Source organism: Eretmochelys imbricata, chromosome 1, assembly GCF_965152235.1.
Source record: "Eretmochelys imbricata isolate rEreImb1 chromosome 1, rEreImb1.hap1, whole genome shotgun sequence".
Taxonomy (NCBI): domain Eukaryota; kingdom Metazoa; phylum Chordata; order Testudines; family Cheloniidae; genus Eretmochelys; species Eretmochelys imbricata.
In genome coordinates, this window is record NC_135572.1 from 267,283,821 (window position 1) to 267,302,004 (window position 18,184).

The 18,184-nt window shown below is 46.8% G+C and overlaps 1 protein-coding gene across 1 annotated transcript in view; it reads left to right on the plus strand.

The window, feature by feature from the left end:
* GRAP2 (GRB2 related adaptor protein 2) overlaps nucleotides 1–16,812 on the plus strand; it is a 52,553-nt gene extending 35,741 nt beyond the window's left edge. The window contains exons 4-10 of the mRNA XM_077807592.1: nucleotides 2,409–2,511; nucleotides 5,487–5,578; nucleotides 9,399–9,518; nucleotides 10,756–10,924; nucleotides 12,921–13,052; nucleotides 14,593–14,712; nucleotides 15,143–16,812. Of these exons, the coding sequence (XP_077663718.1) occupies nucleotides 2,434–2,511; nucleotides 5,487–5,578; nucleotides 9,399–9,518; nucleotides 10,756–10,924; nucleotides 12,921–13,052; nucleotides 14,593–14,712; nucleotides 15,143–15,322 (891 nt within the window). The 5' untranslated portion in view covers nucleotides 2,409–2,433 and the 3' untranslated portion in view covers nucleotides 15,323–16,812. The remainder of the gene's footprint in view (nucleotides 1–2,408; nucleotides 2,512–5,486; nucleotides 5,579–9,398; nucleotides 9,519–10,755; nucleotides 10,925–12,920; nucleotides 13,053–14,592; nucleotides 14,713–15,142) is intronic.
* Nucleotides 16,813–18,184: the final 1,372 nt, after the last annotated feature.

Genomic DNA, 18,184 nt, shown 5'->3' on the forward strand with positions numbered 1-18,184 from the left:
AAAACACTGAGAAACATGCCATACTTTAAAGTAACTCTGCTTTGGTTGCTGGCATTTTCTTTAGTTCTCTCCCCATCATTCTAAATAATCATTATTAATAAGGGATGTTTACATGAAAACAAAATCTTTGTTTTTATAGTTCACACAATGGTAACCTGCTCCCCCATTTGAAATCCTAATCCTCCCCTTGTGACATAACAATCATCGTCACCACATGCAGCTGTGTGACATTACAGGCTGAAGATAAGGAACTCCAGTGGCTAAAATAGCAAGGGATGCTGCAGGTCAAGGCTGAGTTGCATCAGCAGAGCTATACTGGGGACCCAAGAATAGCATGGGACAATTGTAGCTCAGCACTGAGGTGCTCAGCATTGAGGTGCAATGGCAGATCCGTGTGAGGACCTGGGACTGGGATACCAGAAGGTGTCAGAATTAAGGTGCATCAACAAATCAGGGGGAGGGCAGGAAGGAGAGAGAAGGAGGTGAACAGGATTGAAATGGTGGGAGAATTTGCAGGCCAAAATTGAGGCACACTGGCAGACCATTAAAATGGTGCAGTTCACTACTGAAGTGCATTGACAACACTCTGAGGGGCAAGGGAAATACTGCAGGTCAGGACTGAACTACATTTGTATATCTGTGTGGGAGTTCCCAGGACTTAAATAACACAGATGTCTGTAAGACAGGATCCCATTGAACTTGCAGAGTTGCGTGTGGACAGTCACTCCTCTTTTCTGCCTGCCTCATGTTCGGTCACATGAATTCAATTTCACCTCAAATAAGCAGCAAAAAAGAAAATGCTGAAAGAAACCTTGGAGAAAAGCATGTGAAGATCCTTTTATATTTGGGAATGAGAGAAGATAATTCTCAGAATCAATCTCTAGTGGCCCATCAATTTTAAACATGACATTTTTCTTGCATAATTCTGGGTCTTGTTCGGAGCTAACACTTTTTGGTCTTTCTCAATTCTGCTATGAAAGGCAGCTCAATAAACCAAAGTTTCTCTGGAGAGGCTGTTGGTGAAGTTTCTTTCTGTGGTCCTTAGCTTTTCAGGTAAGGCAAGTTGGAGAGTCTTCCCTGCTTGTACAGACTGGATGCCTTGGGGGAGTGAAGAGGGGCTATGGAGCCTTTAACTTCCAGGTCACTGATTGCAGTCCAATCTGGGTTAGAAGTGCTGAAAGTTATTCCCATATGAGAGCTGTTTAGTGGCCTTTGTGAATGTACTTCCAGGAGCATCTCCCACTGGTTCCTGGAACGACATGTACCTACATCACAAAAAACACCAATGCAATTGACACTAATTGAGCCACTTCCGACTCTGCCATTGGCAGCCTCAGCAGAAAAGTCAGAGATTCAGTGAGCCATGGGAACTGAGCACTCCTTTTGATCCTAAAAATGGTCCTTCCAGCACACATCTCAGTTATGTTAGCAAGAAGTGTTGATTGAGTGAAGCTTGCACCGCTACTTCCCATGCTACAAAAAGGAAGACTTTGGTTTGCAGGGCTGTTGGTGATGGTTTGGTACCTTTCACTGCCACTAAACACATGTAAGATGTGAATTCAGGCTCCAGAAATCTGGACTCTTTGGACACGTATGTCATACTCATGTGGCTTAAGCAGTAAGTACTACAATTTGGTTTTCTGCCACCTCCCATACAGGGAGTACAACCTTTATGCACACAAGTTTTTCCCCTCACTGGAAATCAAGGCTATCCATGCCAAAAAGCCTTTGTAGAGGAAGGTCTTTCTTTCATTCTTCAACATGGTGCTCACAGTCTAAAATATAATTTTTTTATTGTAAGATCCTCCTTTTGCCCATAGTGTGTATCTCTCATAAGGATAATAAGTAGGCCATTGTGGAGGATGAGTGCCTTCTGCTGGATGAGGGGGTCACTTACATCACAGGGAATAGCTAATAGAACAACGCTGTTATCACTTACACTGAGGTCATCCCTATTATCAGCCTGCTTGGGCATGGGGTGCACATTTTCATCATAAGATTATTGGGTGGAGACAATGGCCTGTGGGAAACAGCTTCTGCATTGGTATGTTTTGAGCCCTCTTGATGAAAAGTGAACCACTAATTTGAGTCTCATTCCGATGCTCATCAGCCACGCCGGTTAATGGGATTGTTCCTAGCTGGTAACTTCATTCAATCCAATAATGGTTTGTGGGCCTGAACAAAAGATCACAACACTGGATACAGGCCAACTGCCCCTAGCAAGGGACTATTACAGATTAACCCAACAGGCTGGTCTTAATGCCCCTGGTACCCTGAGTAAGAAGAGATCACAGCACCAATGTACAGTTCACAGTGTTCTGAGGAAGAGGAGATAACAAGCCCTTCTATGAGCTAGACTCAGAGGTCCCAGCTCCTCCCAGACATTGACATATTTGTATCTCTTCCAGCTTTGCCCTGTCACCAAGGCACAGTATGGAAGCCATTGCCAAATTTGATTTCAATGCTTCTGGAGAGGATGAACTCAGTTTCCGGGCCGGGGACGTTCTGAAGGTAAGTGCAGCCCAAGGCGCCACCAAAGGAGGACTGTTTAACCATGTGACTCCTGCCAGACCCCACTGCACCAGTGCCTCCCGCCATAACATAGGCCAGCCCAGATGTTCACAGATTGTGGTCCAGATGCCACTAGTGTTCCATGGAGGGCTGGCTGGAGGTTCATGGAGAACTGGCTAGCCTCACAGTGCTTGCCATCCTCCTTATTTCCAGCTGTTAGATTGCCATAAAAGATGGCTAAAGCAATTCTACTCAAAGTGGTGGTCCGCGGACCAGTGCCAGTCCGTGAGCCATTGGCTGCCAGTCTGCGTGCACCTTGGGGGAAAAAATTGCCAGTCCCCCACATCAGATAGCTTGAGAAGCACTGGGCTAAAGTACACTCAGTGAATTTCCTGATATTACTTTTCCCTGTAAGGAGTTACTGTAGTTGCTACAGGGATATTATATAATTGCTAATGGGAGGGGAAGTATCCACAAGACTTTTTCATACAGAAATTATATGAAAAATGTTGCGAACCCCTGAGCTGGTATAGCCACAACACCCCCTTCAGAAATGAAGAAGCAGAGGAACGCTAGAGCGGGAGTGGGAAGAAATGTCAGACATATAGTATGTAAAACGCACTCTATTTAATCTTTGTTCCGGTAGAATTGTTCTTGTTATTAGCAATGAGGATGAATCCACACAACCCCACATAATATTTTTTACCCAGTCCTCAAACTACAACACCGTGCATCCTAGTCACTCTGCTACAGCTGAAGCTGGCTGAACATGACTCACATTGGCTCTCACTGACTATACCCCTTAATTGGCCAAAAGGAGCATTTTTGAGTAGTGTGGGCCAGGGCACCTCTCTCTTGGCCTGCAGCACCCCCTGCTATTCCAATTAATTATAATCTATGAATTCTCCCTTCTTAGCTTTCCTTAGGTCCAGACCCCCATTTCTCACTTTACCCTCCCTCCCATCTGTTCTTGGGACTTAGGGCAAATGTGGCTCCATCCAAAACCCACCAAGGTCAAAGAGGGGGATCTTTCCAGAGTGACATGAGAGGTGCTATGGACAAATCCCCCTTCTCCCCTTTAGGATGGTTGAGCACTTGCCCTACACAGCTCTCCTGATGCTTCCTCAGCTCAAACTCCATCCCCATGCCCCTACCTCTGCACTGTGTTGATTGTATCTCTCTATTCGTTTATTTCCACTGGGCATTCACAACTAGAAAGCCAGAGATTGTCCTCTCATTATCTCTCTTTCTCTTTGTGGCGGCGCAACTCCCTAGCAGCCAAGAGTCAAAGATATGACAAATCGAAGTGTGTAACATCACACAAATGCATGCATGCAGGCACATACCCCCCAGCTGTCCTCCCAACCCTGCCTGTGCAACCTGCTGGGGTTTATCTTAACTGATTGGCAAAGGAGATAAGGTAAACAGTATTGATGTGGAGATTAGATGAACAGGAAGTGTGAGGCCCTGAACCAGCAGCGACAGGAGGAAATCCACCTCCCCACCACCCCTGCTGTGAGAGACTGACACAGAGGGGCCTGCCCTCTGTGCACCAAGAGCTTGCAGGTGGATTGCGCCGGAAATCTAGCTGCTAGCAGAGCAGTCTCCAGGCAGGAGGGGAGAAGGGGTTGCTGATATGCAGTTATACCCTGTGTAGGTGTTGAGCCATAGAGGAGAAAAGAGTTTTATCCCATTTGGTTTGCTTGGAGCAGCACAAAGAGACCTTAAATCAGGCTCACTGTATGGGGGAATCAACTGGCAATAAGCCAGGGAATCCTCAGCTACCCATTCAGAAATCCTCAGCTGCCCATTCCCTCCGTGTGCACGGGTGTAAGGACTACACAAGGGAGTGGAGAATGAGTCCCAGAGGGCTCAGTATTGTCAACCCCGAATGTTTAAAAACATGGCTTAACCATTTTTTTAATTACATATTTTGGGAACTTTTTATTTTTTTGCTTTCTGTTTCCTGAGCCCCTGGGGGTCATACTTCAAGCTTTTTTCTACAGCCATAAGGGCTAGAAACTTCTTTTAAAAAAAAATGAAAGCTGAGATTCTCATGTATTCACTTGCCTCCAGGAGCTGGAATTTTAAGAAAAACACCATATACCACAAAGCTTGCAATAAAATCATAGCCGCTGGCAACACAGGTAGCTATATGCCACCTGTTCCCTCACCTCCGTCTTCGGGCCATGTCGGGGCACAATGGGGTGGAGGTAGAGAATAATGCAGTCCAGCAATCCTTGATCAGTGGAATGACCTTACTAGCGATATTAGGCATAACCCTGAGGCTGCTCCAATTTGCATTACACAGGCTGGCCCCCTGCAACACCCAAAATCTAAAACGGCAGAAAACTGTCTTTGAACCACCTTTGCCTCCTCCCTTCAACTGCTCTGGTGTGAGCTCTGCACAGCTGAAGCTTCAGCCCCCTAATTCTAACACATGCAATGATACCCAATAACACACACTCAATCACAATCACACATATTCCGATGTAGCAGAATTTTTCAGAGCTTTTTCATCTCTTGTCAAATTGGGACACTCCAGGGCAAACCATTAAAAACAACACAAAGAACTCCTTAAACCCCCACTAAGTCCTTCAGAGCAAACTCCTCCATCATGAAGGCATTAGAGCTGTGCAGTGTACATCTCCCAGCCTCCTGGACATTTATCCAGAAATACAGATAAAACTAACAAGCAGTCCCTCTAATTTCTCCATATCTTCCTCATTACTTTATTTGCACTGAACTGGCCTTCATCTACCAGCCCTGCTGCAGTGTGTGTATGTGGGAGGGAAGAAAACGGGGGTGCCGTGGGATTCCAGGGCTCTCAGCGCCAGCAAACCCAATCTAGTCTACTTTTATCCTTCCAAATAATTCCAAACTCTTTCTTTCTTTTTCCAGTAACTTCTCCTTCTGGTTACCTTGCCTCTCCCAAGGAGGTTCGTTCATTCATTCATTCTGTCTCTCTGCTGCAGATTTTAAGCTCCCAGGAAGAGTGGTACAGGGCTGAGCTGAGAAGTCACGAAGGATTTGTCCCCAAGAACTTCATAGATATTCACATTCCCATGTAAGTACAACAGGGATCAGGTGCATTTCCCTTGAAAATTTCCGGGAGTTTTGTCGTGTGTGTACGTCTACACTTACGATAGCATGTACAGACACTGCACACCCAGCTAGCACAGGGATAAAGAGCAGTGCAGAAGGTGAGGCATGACTTTGGTGAGGAGAGGAGAGTGCTCTACACGCCTGAACCTCCAGGGTGTATACCCTACATGGGCTCGCTACATAGGGTTGCCATATTTCAAGTCCCCAGATAGCAGATACTGCCAGGATCCAGCGTGGGGTACAGCAGCCACTGCTCTCCAGCCACCCTGCTCTGAAGGCAGCATCATCACCAGCAGCAGCACAGAAGTAAGGGTGGCAATACCATGCCATGCCACCCTCATATCTGCACTGCTGCTGGCAGCGGCACTGCCTTCAGAGCTGGGCACCCATCCAGCAGCTGCTGCTCTCTGGCTGGCTAACTCAAAATCATGGACATTTGTTCGGATTTCAAAAATCTGCCCGGGCAGAGATCAGAGGAGCAAAAAAGAGGGTCCTATCTGGGAAAACCTGGACGTATGGTAACCCCATCTCTACACGCCCAAGCAGTGCCTCCCATATCTACACTGCTGGTTTTTAGCAGTGTAGTGTCCTGTTGCCTCCCCCCTGCTGGAGCCTTTCCCATAGGACGTAAGAACAGTCATATTGGGTCAGACCAATGATCCATTTAGCCCACGGTCCTATCTTCCAACAGTGGCCAATGCCAGGTGCTTCAGAGGGAATGAACAGAACAGGCAATCATCGAGTGATTCATGCCCTGTTGTCCACTCCCAGTTTCTGGCAAACAGAGGCTAGGGACACTCAGAGAATGGTGTTGCATCCTTGCCCATCCTGGCTAAAGCCATTGATGGACCTATCCTCCATGAACTTATCCAGTTCTTTTTTGAACCCTGCTATAGTCTTGGCCTTCACAACATCCCACGACAAAGAGTTCCACAGACTGACTGTGCGTTCTGTGAAGAAGTATTTCCTTTTGGTTTTTTTAAACCTGGTGCCTATTAATTTCAATGGATAACCCCTAGTTTTTGTATTATGTGAAGGAGTGAACAACATTTCCTCATTCACTTTCTCCTCACCAGTCAAGATTTCATAGATCTCTGTGATATCCCCCCTTAGCAGTCTCTTTTCCAAGCTGAAAAGTCATGTCTTTTTAATCTCTCCTTATATGGAAACTGTTCCATACCCTTAATTATTTGTGTTGCCCTTCTCTGTACCTTTTCCAATTCCAATATATCTTTTTTGAGATGGAGCAACCAGAAATGCATGCAGTAATCAAGGTGAGGGTGTACCATGGATTTATATAGAGGCAATATGATATTTTCTGTATTGTTACCTATCCTTTTCCTAATGGTTCCTAACATTCTGGTTGCCTTTTTGTCTGCCGCTGCACATTGAGCGGATGTTTTCAGAGAACTAGCCACAATGACTCCAAGATCTTTTTTTTTGAGTGGTAACAGCTAATTTACATCCATCATTTTGTATGGATAGTTGGAATTATGTTTTCCAATGTGCATTACTTTGCATTTATCAACATTGAATTTCATCTGCCGTTTTGTTGCCCAGTCACCCAGTCCCTGTTGCCTTCTCCCTTGCTGGAGCCTTTTACTGCAGCGTGCACCTACACGCTGCAGTGACAAGTGTGGTGCGGATTGCTTTTCATGTGGCATGCAGCTACGCATGTAGTGCCTCTATGCTCCATGCTGCCATAAGTATTGAGATAGCCTGTGTGTGTGTTTGGTCACCACTTCCTCTCTCACGCTTTCTTAGAGCATGGTACAGTTTAAGGCAGACAAGGGCTGTGGCAAAACTCCACACGCCAGCCTGTCAATGCACCTTAGTCCTGCCCTGCAGCACCCCCTGCTATTTTAGTCCTGACAGCCCCAAAACTCTTGTCACTCTCAAGTGATTCCCTTGTTACTGTTGCTAGGATGTGGTAGGAGCTACATCTTGCTGTCCTTGGACAGAAGGAGAGGAGTTAATGTTAGAGGGTCTTGACAGTGAAAAGGCCAAGTAGAAGAGGAAGACATGAGGGGGGGCTTTCTCTCTCTAAACAGGGTATAGAAAGGTAAAAGCCCTCCCTCTAAGCCCTATCATTAATACCCAGCCCCCCATCACCCTCCGTACATGTGAGTTTCATTCTATCCACTAGAGGCCAGTCTGATGCTACATGAGAAGCAATGTCTATTGTCTAACCTTGACTGTCAGTGATGATAGACCAGGCACATGTCATCCCCGCCTTGTCAACTCTTCCTGCTCCTTTGAAGTCCCCTGCTTGCACAGCAGACCCCAGGCTCTAGAGCACTAAGAGAGAGGTCTTTCCCACATTGCTCTCTGCTGTAATGCTGCAGCAAGTTCAAGAGGAGCAGGATGGAGAGGACTGCAGTTTGAGGAAGGATTTCCGTGAATCTAATGCATAGCAAAATGCACTAGCCTGACATGCTAAATATTACTGTGCAACGGATTTACAATCCTTCTCTTTAGATTCACAGAAATCCTCCCTGAAGCTACAGGCCCCTCCTTCTTCCAAAGTGCTGCAGCAGCAGTGCAGGAGAGAGGGTGGTGGGGGCTTTTCCCCACACTGCCAAGGATATTGCCAACTAAGATTTTTTTATTATTATTATTATTATTATTATTCCGTATCTGCCCATCCACTGCCCAGCAATTCTGCCCCCACCAGTTTATCTTCCACGCCCATCAATTCAGATCCCCTCTGTTCAGCCCCTCCAGACCCACACCCTGTCAGTTCAGCCCCCCAGCCTCACTTCTTCTCCTCCTGGTGTTCTTCACCCCCTTCTCCCAGGTCTGGGGGTCTGCTGCAGGGTTGTTGCACCCCTCTGCCCTTTCCCATTGTTACCAGGCTGGCTATAGCAGGGGAGATGGGGGAGGAGCAGAAGCGCTATCCTGTGCCAGTTGCTTATAGGAGGGCTGAGAAGAGGAAGGATCGGCACCATCTGGAACTGCTGGGAGCTTCTGCTCCCTCTTCTCCCCTCCTCTCCTGTGAGAATGGCTTCATATTGCTATGGGGGATGAGGTGGCTCTTCCTGTGGTAGCTTTGATTGCTTGCTCAGTACCTGGAGGCAGGCAAGTGGGGCAAGCAGCCAGTTGGAGGGCTTAAATTCACGCAAGGTCATTGCTAGACTAGCTCCTCCAGCCCCAGACAAAATTATGTCACTGGTGGAAAAAATCCCCAAAGTTGGTGATACTGCATATGTGTCATTCTGTGTGAATTCCACCTACTGGCTGAGCTGGGGGACTTGCTCTGTTAGCTCAACAAGCGAACCCAGGCCTGTATTTTTGGCGCCAATGTTCTCTCCTTCCTACGGGGTTTACTGAGGTGCCTGTGCCACAGAGTGTTACACTAGCAGCTTTTCCCTGGCACACTTGGAGCAGTGGAATCAGCCTGTTCATTATGCCTCTCACAGAGGAATTACATCTTCACTAACCTTTCCCTCTCACCCACACAGAGTATACAATGGCTGGGCTGAAACATTTCCACTTTGGTCCTTTTCTGAGCAGCAGCAGCTCCACATTTTGAAAGCTGTTCAGGCTGGACACTGGAAAGGGGATGGGGGAAGGAAAGTGGTCTTCATAAAGGGCCATTTCCTCCATCTCTGTTTCTATACCCCATACTTTGAGAACATGGACTGTTAGCAGGAGACAATCCTACCGAACCCTCTAGTGCCTTTCCCACCTCTGCTGATTCCCAACCCTCCTCTCACCTCTTCCCTTCTTTTTCCCTAACCCATTTCCTTATTCACGTGTATGTGATTTATTCCCCATGACAGCTGGTTTAATGAAGGGATATCCCGCCATGAGGCAGAGAACTTACTCATGAGCAAGGAAGTTGGCTCTTTCATCATCCGAGCCAGCCAGAACTCCCCTGGTGACTTCTCCATCTCCGTCAGGTACCTGCTACTTACAGTATCTTCCTGCTGTTTCTGGTTAATGCTGCTGTCCCTAGCCTCCCCTTGACAGGATGGCAGTGTCTTGGGAAGCTTGCGTGGTGCCAATCAATGGGAACAAGTGAGGCATCTGCTTCTCAAATGTTTCTTTTTCCATTAAAGTGACACAGCAAATACCCCATCCCAAAATCACAACCTCAGCTGTCCTGCTCCTTTGGAAGCAGAACAGAGCACATTCTGTGGGCCATCTCCCACAATGCGAAACGTGTGCCTTTCAGGTATGTTTTTTTGCATGATGGCTTTAGTTACTGGCCAAGAATGCTGTTTAAAATCCATTAGGGAGGTGACTTACACCATTAATTTATTTCACATAGGCCACTGAGCAGCCACCAGACGGGAATGACTTTCAATCACATGTGACCAAATTGCACAGGAACCAGCAGCTTAACAATTATGATAATAAACATCCTTAGCATTTATGTAGCACGTTGAATTCTGAAATGCTGTATGAACATTGACTAATAAATCAAAAAGACTCCATTTCCCAGCCCCCTGGGCCTCTTACTCCCTATGCTTGTTTCCCTTTTCAGCCACATATTCTTGTCCAGCCATTCTCAGCCTTTGTTTCAAACCCAACACTGCCCCCTCCTGCGTGAACCCAGCATGGCCCTGCATGGCACTGGGACTGCAGACGGTTCTTCAGCGGGAATCCATTGTTCCACTGGGCGCTGGTGGACGTTATGCAACAAGTATGAAGGAGTAAATCTCAGTCCTTCGCCCCATCTTGTCTAGGGATTAACCTGAGGAAAAATACCTCAGGTAAGGCTATAATCTGGTGGCGCTCTTTGCTTAGAGTCAATGCAGGTCCACTTGTTAATGGGCACCGGGCTGCTGCCTTACCCTCTTTTAAATAAGATGCAGAATGAAGCTTCTAACCATTTGTGGTCATAAAAGATCCCATGACCCTTATTTTGAAAGTAAAGGTCTGAGCCCCAGTGCCCTGTACTGAGTCTACCATTTGGCCATGCATCCTCAAGGCAGCTGCATTTTTCTGGTTGGTGAGTGATTCCTTTACATACAGGGTTACTTTGAGATCCAGTGTATCCAGGTGCAATGCCATTGACTTCACTTTCCACAAGTCCGAATTTGATCCAGAGTCTGCAAAGGGCTTTTGGATTAAAGGTATTAGAGGAAAGTAAAATTGTTATCATCTGATGTTCATTTCTCCCCTTGATCACAGGCATGAGGATGATGTCCAGCACTTCAGGGTGATGAGGGATACAAAGGGCAACTACTACTTGTGGACAGAGAAATTCCAGTCACTAAACAAATTGGTGGAGTACTATAAGACCTCCTCTATCTCCAGGCAGAAGCTGATCTTCCTGAGAGATGGGAGCCAAGAAGAGAAGGTATACCCAGGGTTCTCAAACCATCCCTGAAAACCCCAAGAGGAGAAAGCCACCCCATGGGATGAATTTAGTGCTAGAATGTTGCCTCTGGAGACCTTCAATGGAATCCCAGTCAGGTCTCTAGACTGAAGGGCCTCCCAGCCTTGATTTTTGATTGATTGCATCATAAGCACATTACGTAACTTAGTGTGATTCACTGTCTCCATTTACGACAAGCTGAAGACTGCAGCAGGGAATGCTGCAAATCAGGACTGAGAGGCTTTGCCAGAGCAGCGTAGGGGCCCAAGGACTGGAACTGCAGGACATGCTGCAGGTCAGGATTGAGGTGCATCAGCATGGAGAAGGGGAGACAGGTCTAACTTTAGGAAGGGGTGGTACAGAATAACTGCAGGAACACTGATGGGTTTAGGGGCTCTGGGATAGAACAGGAAGGGGGTCACAGGGCAGACTGAGTTTATTGGCAGAATTGAGAGAAAACACTGAATTTGGTTTCTTTCCCTCCTTGAATGGACTCTGGGTGCTGCCACTGTTATAGCTGAAAGTTTGGCTGCATTGAGGAATTGCTTATCTCTTATTAGTTACAGAACATAGCAGGCTATTGTGGAGGAACTGGGGACAGGATGTAGAAGGGGTGGGAAAAAAGGGGCATAAAGTTGTCCCAGAGCTCCAGAGATGTGAGCACAGCTTGTGAGTTCAAGGAAGAAGCAGCAAAAGATGTTTGTAGAAGCAGGGAAATCCCTGTCCATCAACTGCCCATTTGGTTCTATGCCAGGAAAATGGGGGAATGATGCAGCACAGGCTGCCAGCCATTGCACACACAATGCTGAGAGAGAGAGAGAGAAAACACATGGTAACTACAGTAACTGAAGCACTGCTTAACCAGGAAACGGACTCTGGTATTAAATTACCAGGATGTGTGGTTAGAGACAAGCCAGAAAATACATGACGTGTTCATTGTGGCAATAAAGTTTTATCAGCTGCATGTGGGACATTCTTTTCAGCTCCAAAAGGGCGACAGGGTTCATTTTTCAATCTGATAAAGGGTTCTGTGTTGTTGACTCCTTTTAGACCACTTATCCGGCTTTTTTAAAAAGCTTTACCTAGCTGTAAGGGAGGCCACATATAGGAGAGAGAGCTGACAGCAGAGGATAGTCTGCACAAGGCAGGAGATATTGTATTTGAACAACAACCCTTTGAAGGTGGCTCAGAGCAGGGAGAGGGAGGAAGCGGGACGATATTTGTGCCAAGATGTAGACAGGTAAACGAAAGAATAGGGGAGGGGAGGTTGCAGCCAATGCTCCACTCCTTTGCTGTGGTGATGAGGGTTTGGACAGCGCCTATCACCATGGGGTCTTGGGCCACAACTAGGGCTCATAGGCACTACAGCAATGATGGTAATAATTAATAAGTAGAGCCAGGTGTAGAGACAAATTAAGTCTGAGGCCAGAGTTTTCAAAAGAGCTCAGCCCTTCAGGTGCATGTTGGATGCTGAGCTCTACCGAAAATCTGGCTTCATTGTGGGTGCTGAGCCCTCGAAAGTCTGGGTCTGGGCAGTTAACCAAACACAAGGCCTCACAACCACACTTATTTACAGTGGGTAAATAGGCCCCAGACATGCTCTTCTCTTTCTGTGGGGCCACAGCTACATATGATTGTTTACTGGAGGGAACATTGGGGCCCAACTCACCTTGTATATGTAGTGAGGGGACAAATGCAGGCTCCAAACCCATTCATGGATTTGGGCTCAGAGCCCCAAATCCCCACTTGCACTTCTGAGGGGAGTGGCTGTGGTGAAGAGACAAAATCCAGGGTCCCAGATTTGTCAATTTATACAGAGGAACAGGAGTCCTCCTTTGCATAGGCTCTATGGTTAGGGAGAGCAGTGGGAAGACAGAGATCTGGGGAGGGAAAGGGACGGGTTACTGATTGCCAGGATACCAGGAAGGGCATTGTGGGAAGCAGACCTGGCCCAACATTTATCACTCTCCTCCCCCAGGAGAGGCGTGGTGGGAGCCTGGAAAGGGGGGCGCAGGAAGGACTCCGCCTGAGTGGAGCAGCTGGAGAAATCCGAGCATTAATGTCCAAGAGATATGCAGATCCCTCACCACCCCTGCAGCAGCAGCAACAGGTATCACGGGGAAAGAGGGGTTAGCTGGGATGAGCCTGGGCTGCAGAACATGCTGGTCTCTGCTCACTAGGAGCTGGGCTGTTTACATAATTGTTTAAGTGCATTGCCATGACTGCTTCATGACTGTTTCTTCACATTGCGATGTAGCATCAATATACGGTGTCAGCATGGTGACATCTGGTGGACAGAAATAAATATGTGAACTTCTATTTTGTCCTCTGAATATCAGGGTTTATGGGATGGACCTGCAAAAATCCTAACTCAACAGGCAAGTGACACTCTAACTGGAGAGCTGGGAACAGCAAACCCAGTCGTGCAAGAATGACCAAGTATGGCAAAATGTTCAGCTTGGGACAAAACTGAAAGTCATATTGGGAGCACAGACCAACACTTGCCCACACACCTATCTAGGAATGCCTCTGAAGTCTGTAGGACAAGCCCAGCTGTGCAGCCCATTTCTTTTGCTGGGTTGTGGTGTTAAGATTCGGCACTATGGTGCACGTTGGGAATGGGAAATCAGTTGATTACCATTTGGAGAGTTTGGTTTCTTTGAGCATGTTCCAGACGTGAGTCCTGGGTTCTCTCTTTCTCTGCTGGGAACTCCTGGTGTGTGATCCTTCAGTCCTGGGGCTTGGCAGAGATGGTGATGGTGCATGCAAAAAATGCTCATATCGTGAGGATGGGAGGAAAGAACAGTGCATGGTGCTGCCTCTACAATTGTTCCATATTGATTTGGGTGGGAAATGGCTATTATGGGGAGAAGGGACTGGCTCCTGTCTGTAGCAGGAGATGCTGCAACAGTATTGGCCTCATCTGAGGAGAAGACTGGTCCAGCTAAGGGAAGAGCTCCAAAACCAAGCCTTGTAGGGCAAGAGAGTCCTAATAGAGGAGGGCCAAGGACACTCTGGAAATGGCCAGTTCTATATCCCATCATTCAGGAGCAACGTTATATAGGAAGGTGACTGTTGGTAGACTAATACAGCTTGTCACAAGATTGGAGCCTGGGCCCTTTGTGACAAATCTGTCATTGAGTCATATTTGATACAGAGCAGAAATACTTGTAAAAGAAAAGTATACCCCCCCCCAAAAAAAAAAAAAAAAAAAGAGAGAGAGAGAATCCTGTGTCTCTAAAGCCAGATTGAGTTTGACTCACTCTGACACTTCCAGTCAGGGACAATTGACATGCAAAGTGGGATACAGTTACACTGACCTTTTAGGCTGACTAAGGTGCAGGCATGACCAAAGGGCCATTTGAAATGCTAGGTACTGAGAAAGGAAATTGGGAAGCTATACCCAACTACCCAGCTTGAGATTCTTGATCCAAAGGGCACAGACTAAGGAGTCCTTTCCTGTTAGGTGTGTTGCTTGCAGCCCAATGAACACCTGGGAAACAAAGACCTAATAAATGGAGACAAGAAATTACTTGGAGGCATTCGGTGACATATGCACTGCCTGGATCCTGAAACCCTGGTACCCTCCCCCCATTCCAGTTGCACATCTGAGTATAATAATGGCTCTTCTCTTGCACCTCACTTTCTAGGACAGAGGTGGTGGGAGCCTGGACAGGAAGGATGGGCTTCATCGCCTCAGAGACCATGGAGAAGGGAGTGCAGCATCCATGTACCGGAGACAAACAGAATCATCATTTCAACAATCACAGGTAGGTGGTTTGCACTATATGCCCCTGTCCTCTACCTGATCCCTTCTCTCAAGGAAACAACCATAGAGACTAGGAGGTTTACTGTTCTCTGGGAGAGGTCAGGAGGAGGAACCATGTATTATACCTGATGTGATGTTGCACATCCCTGTCACTTTAGGAGGTGTTTCCGTGGCATGTGCTCCATTCCTTTATTCCCCAGCCACTTGAGTTCTACTTTGGGGAGTGAATATATTGAGAGGGATACTCGGGGTTCCTGATAACTTGAACCAACCCTCAGGTATCTCTCGGGGTCCTGATGGCTCTTCCATTGAATTCCATACTGGTATCATGGTTTCATATCCCAGTGTTGCATTTCTTGCTCTTTTTGGTTCGTGTTGTGGGGGAGAGTCATAAGAATTGTGTCTGACTACTCCTGTCTCCTCCTCCTCAGCAAACACTATGGGTCCAAGCCCTGTATGACTTTGAGGCATTGGAGTGTGATGAGCTAGGATTCCGCAGTGGAGACCTCGTAGAAGTCCTGGACAACTCTAACCCCTGTTGGTGGAAAGGGCGCCTGCGTGGCAAATTGGGTCTCTTCCCTTCCAACTATGTTACACCAGTGACCCGGTGATTCTGCAGCATTCCAAGATGGGTTGGGATGGAGCTGCTCTGGCGTGTCGGGGGCAGAGAGAGCATCTTCCATGCAGCCGCAACATACAGTGTTTTTATTACAATAATAATTTATTGGCAGTTGATCCACTGATTAGTTAATATTAAAGGGACCACTGGAGTTTTTCTCTCCTTTTACACGCCAGTGTTAGAGGGAGCAAGAATCCTGGATTGTCCATGAGGTCTTGTTGGATCCTGCCGGTACTGCCATCATTTTGGCAAAATGTTGCTAACTCAGACTTCGCTAAATTAGATACGTCACATGGGAACCCACCTCAAGCAAAGCAAGTTTCAGCTTGTAGGCAGCTGCACCTCCTCCAACATCTGAGCACCACCTTTTGGACCTTGCAACATGCCATCTAGCAGAGGAAAGGATGTGGTCCTGTAAACTGTTGTATAGAGCAATCCAATGTGGAACCAATATGTGGAGAGGGAGAGAAACCAAGCTCTTTGCAGCTTCTGATAGACCTGCCCTCATGCACTCCTACCCATACCACATGTACTCGTGTCCACTATCCAAGCTGCCTTCCAAGATATCCTGCAATTTCCATTAAACATTCCTGTAAGGGGGCCTGGCTTTTCAGCCAAACCAATAGTCACCAGCTGGAAATATGGTGGATGTCACCAACAGTTTTGTTAAATTGGAATTTTTTTTGTGGTATGTTGCTGCCTAATAGTCCTCCTCCTATATTTTTGGGAATCTGGAATCCCTGTTTTTATAACCTTGAGTTGCTGGTCACATGTATCATCCACCTCTGTGTCTATGTGAACACACACACACTGATGCAAAGGTATTTGATCATTGCGGGGCGGGCAGAAGACAACCAGAGATGATTGTGTAGCACTGTGCTGCCTTTAGAAATTGTCCCAATTTTACATCCTTGATTTCTCACCCACCCCTCTCATGGCCTCCAGCTTCCCCATGCCAAGCTTCTTTTTCACCTCTCCTGAGTATCCATCTCTGGTCTCTTGTTATGAATATTACTATAGTGCCAGAAGCAATCTCTAGCTAGCACTATTTTGATGCCAGATTCCAGGCATGGCTACTACTCTACTTGTAGGAATACAGTAAATAAAGTTGCAACCAAGAACAGTCTCCTCTCTATACCTGTTTCCTTTGAACTAAATAAGGTAAATGCCCAACACATTGGAAACAAGTTTGAGATTTTAAAAAAGGAGAGAGGTGTACAAATCACCAATTGTGATATAAATTAATTGTAAATACACATTTAAAATGATCAAAATCTTGAGTGAGAGCACTGGGTAATTGCTACTCATGCAAGTTGAAATTTAGCAAGCTGCCTGAATAAAATAGTTCCCTACAATGTTTAAGACCTCAGGATTCAGCAAGGAAGTGCTGATTTCAGTTTATTTGGCAAGAAAGAAAACACAAATGAAACTCATCAGTAAAAATGGACTTGATAAAGGATAAAACCAATGGGGAAAAAAGAAAAGGGGAGCCAGGCTGAATGCCATCCAATGACAGGGCATAAATACCATTTTCACAAGATGTGTGACATTTGCTGTTCTTGAGCAGTAAAAGGAGCTTTTCTGGAATTCTTGAGGGAACTGGAACAAGACCTGACTGGCAACAAATGAAGTACAGTTTAAAAAATCTAAATAGAAAGAAGAACCTTGCTTACAGAGGCAGGAATAAGTATTGAGAGCTTAACAGGAATTTGGCCAGGGGCATCATTTAGGTTGGGTGGGGAGATGGAGGAGGGAGAGTTGAAATGTGTGAGCAGTTACCTTGTGAACAACTCAGACACCAGATCCAGAGACCGGCTGTGCTCTCTGAAACCTTTGGTGTTTGGAGCCCCGTGGGCAGCCTGCAGCCTTCACTCCCCAACCTACGCAGCCCAGCCGCAGGGACCCACCTGTCTGACTGCAGCTCTGCTCCAACCTCATCCACTGTCACACTCCATTGTCACTGACGGGCCCCAGAACTTGGGGCCAGAAGCTGTGACTGGCAAATTTGTGGCCAGAAGTATTAGTTGCTAGGGGATCAATAAAGCAGACATGAGACAGAAGATCCATGTCAGATCGTGTGACAAGGGGAGAGTGCTCAGTTTAATGGATGTAGGCAGGACTCCTCTGTTGTGGGCGTGGTGAGAGGGCTGGCTCAGAGTACAGTGGCTGAGAGGAGCCCAGTCACCTCCAGAAACAAAGCCAACATTTCCCCCACACCTTGCAGATTATAGGGCACGACTGGTCCCAGCCCCCCTGTGTTGCACTGCAGTGCTCCAGCCCAGTAGTGGATTGGGGGCTGATGTCTTCTGCTTCTGTGTCAGCTTTTCCAGGAAAAGGACAATGAGGTCTCTCCCCTCTGTGAAGGGAACAGTCTAATTATGGATTTTTACATTTTATCAAGAGCTTCAAGGGAACTAAGCAGTCCCTTGACCCCTCACTTAAAGTTGCCCCCTCCCCTACTGAAATGATGCCCCTGAATTTGGTTACCCAGATTTAGAACCATGAGTTTTAGGAAACAGCGGGACAAGGTGGGTCAGATAATATCTTTTATTGGACCAACTTTTGTTGATTAGAGAGACAAGCTTTAATCCAGTAAAAGATACTACGTCACCCATCTTGTGTCTCTAATATCCTGGGACTGATACGGCTACAACAACACTGCAGGAAACAGAAGGACATGCTAAATCCTGTTGAGTGAAATCCAGCTGTGGTACAAATGGTTGCATTTCCATTTTCCTCAATGACCTTGTGCTATATCTGGGCTGGCTTTGGCCCTGGTGGTTCTATATGGGCTAGATTCTGACACCCCTATGCAGAGTACTCCTTTCTCTTTGAGCAGTCCCCTTGAAAATCA